Source organism: Castanea sativa, chromosome 11 (genome assembly GCF_040712315.1).
Source record: "Castanea sativa cultivar Marrone di Chiusa Pesio chromosome 11, ASM4071231v1".
NCBI classification, from domain to species: Eukaryota; Viridiplantae; Streptophyta; class Magnoliopsida; order Fagales; family Fagaceae; genus Castanea; species Castanea sativa.
The window spans coordinates 17,302,538-17,305,296 of NC_134023.1; the positions used below are offsets into that span (position 1 = coordinate 17,302,538).

The 2,759-nt window shown below is 30.5% G+C and overlaps 1 protein-coding gene across 1 annotated transcript; it reads left to right on the forward strand.

Annotated features, from left to right (window-relative positions):
• The first annotated feature begins 1,200 nt into the window (after nucleotides 1-1,200).
• Nucleotides 1,201-2,441, forward strand: LOC142617368 (putative glutathione S-transferase). The gene is made up of 2 exons (XM_075790197.1): nucleotides 1,201-1,634; nucleotides 1,866-2,441. The coding sequence occupies exons 1-2, from the start codon at nucleotides 1,317-1,319 to the stop codon at nucleotides 2,208-2,210; spliced, it is 663 nt and encodes a 220-aa protein (XP_075646312.1). The 5' UTR covers nucleotides 1,201-1,316; the 3' UTR covers nucleotides 2,211-2,441.
• The last annotated feature ends 318 nt before the right edge of the window (nucleotides 2,442-2,759 follow it).

A 2,759-nucleotide genomic window follows, 5' to 3' on the forward strand; every position in this document is an offset into this window, starting at 1 on the left:
CCACACACTTGAAAACATTTAAGTTTTACAAATTTCAATTTTTTTCCCGTGAGTTAAGAGTTTTAGTTTAGTATTTATTTTACCTTTTAATGACACTCTTATGAAGAGTTTGTTTGTCAATTTGGTTACAAAGCATTTGAAGATCTCATATATAATCATCTCAAGCAACTTTACTCCACACATAAGGTTAACACTTATTCTTTCTTTGTTTACATTATGCATTAAGGAAGTCAAAATAATTCTCATAAGCCTCAAATGCCATGTTTTATCTCCTCAAAATGCCCATTCCTTAACAATTTTTTCCTTTCAAAATTAAAGTGTTTTAGTAATAGGTTATACTACTAAATGCATAAAGATAGTTAATTGTCATTATTTATTAATATAGTGACAATAGATTGTTAATGTAGATCAAACTCTTTTACCAATAATTTACTAAGAATAACAATCTATTTACTAAACTATAAGAAATTAAAAATTCCACTTCATCTAAAGTTCTATTAGCAAAAGTTTCAAGTATATAATTTAAAATAAATTTAATATTTATTTTGATTGTATATCATTATTTTATGTTTTAATATGTAAAATTTATATATTACACACTATGCTCCTAAAAAATGACTCAAATGTATGTATTAAATATATGTCATAATATTAATATGTTTTACAGTATGACTAACTAATTATTAATATAGTTTTGAATATTTTAATTTATTTACATATATCTTATTAAGTAAACCGTGCAACTCACGGACTTTTAACTAGTTTTATAATATAATATAGTTTAAAATAGATAATAAGACAATTGTAATTTTTAAAGTGACTATATAGAATAAAAATAAATGAAATTTTATATCAGAGAAAATGAGATTAAAGAAAATGGCCGATTATTAGGGTAAAAAGAAAGTCAAAAGCGACATAAGAGTCAAAGATGCAACACAGAAATTCAACGAATTTGGTAATCAAACATGACCAAAGCGATAATGAAACATGACCAAATTCGTTGAATTTGTGTGTTGCATCTTTGACTCTTTTGTACCTTTTGCCTTTCTTTTTACCCTAATAATCGGCAATTTGATAAGTTTGAGTACCAATACACTTTGTAGTCGAAGTCATACTTTACCATTGTTTTTATTATTGTTATTTTTTTACCCGCATACTTAAGCAATATTTAATTAATTATTAATGAAAGCCCGAACCACCCCTATGACTGTAAATCCTCACTCTCTTCCAAGTGTTTTTGCATACTAACTCACTTCTTCTCTCTTCTTTCTTAACCTTACTACTCTATTTTCTTCAATATCTTCACTTCTTTGACAATGGCGGACGAGGTGATTCTGCTAGACTCCTGGCTCAGTGTGTATGGGATGAGGGTCAAGATTGCACTGGCCGAGAAGGGTATAAAGTATGAGTACAAGCAAGAGGACTTGTTGAATAACAAGAGCCCTCTGCTTTTAGAGGTGAACCCCATACACAAGAAGATCCCAGTTCTCATCCACAATGGGAAACCTATTTGTGAGTCTCTCATCATTGTTCAGTACATAGATGAGGTCTGGAACGACAAGTCTCCATTGCTTCCCTCTGATCCGTACCAGAGAGCTCATGCCAGGTTCTGGGGTGATTTTGTTGATAAGAAGGTACCTTTAATGCCATTTCTTTTGTCTTTTACGTTATTTTAATTTCTTTTCATTCTGGGTTAACGGGTTTTAATTTCAAGGCAATGACATTTGAAATGAGTATATTTTCTATAAATTTCGTACTTTTTTTTTCTTGAGCTTTAAAGATATATTCTTCTATCTCTATAGATTTGATTTAAAATTCATTACTGTCATTGTTCATCCTTGTAATACAATGGGTGGAAAATACAGGTTAATGATGTTACAAAGAAGTTATGGACTACAAAAGGAGAAGAGCTGGAGGCAGGCAAGAAGGAATTCTTTGAAACCTTCAAGATATTGGAGGGGGAGCTTTGTGACAAGCCTTACTTTGGGGGTGAAACATTTGGGTTTGTGGACCTTTCTCTTGTCACTTTCTACAGCTGGTTCCATGCCTTTGAGGTATTTGGCAATATCAACATAGAGGCAGAGTGCCCCAAGATTATTGCATGGGCTAAGAGGTGCCTCGAAAAGAAGACTGTGGCCAAGTCTCTTGCTGACCAGAAGAAAGTTTATGAGGCTGTTGGGCAATTGAGGAAAATACGTGGCTACGAGTAGAGAAATGGTTTAGCCCGGATTACGGTTTTCAGTGGCTGTGTAATAAAGTTCATTCATATTGTAATGTTCAAGTTTCAAGTTTTTTTACTTTCAAAAAAATAGTTTCGGTTTGGTAAGACACTTTGATATGTGTTTCCTGAGCTATAAATCAAATGGGCATATATTGTATTATGAGTAAGATAGACACATTGTTGTGTCTTCTAAATTTTAGATCATGTTGTTGTGTCTTCTAAATTTTAGATCATGTTGTGCCTTAATTATATTTGGAATAAACAAAATTTTGGTAAACATGTGCGTATGTGGAGATGCATTAACCCCTGTATTTATAAATATAATAAACTCATTTTATAGTGAATCAAATGATATCCTGCACGATGCACGAATTACTTTACAATATCATTTGAAACAATTTATATATATATATATATATATATATTAAGATCTACATATAATATTTATTTTGTTGTATAATATTTATGTTTGTCTACAATATTATTCATTGAATACGGTGAAATTTGATTTTCTTAATTAATATTTTATAATAAATAT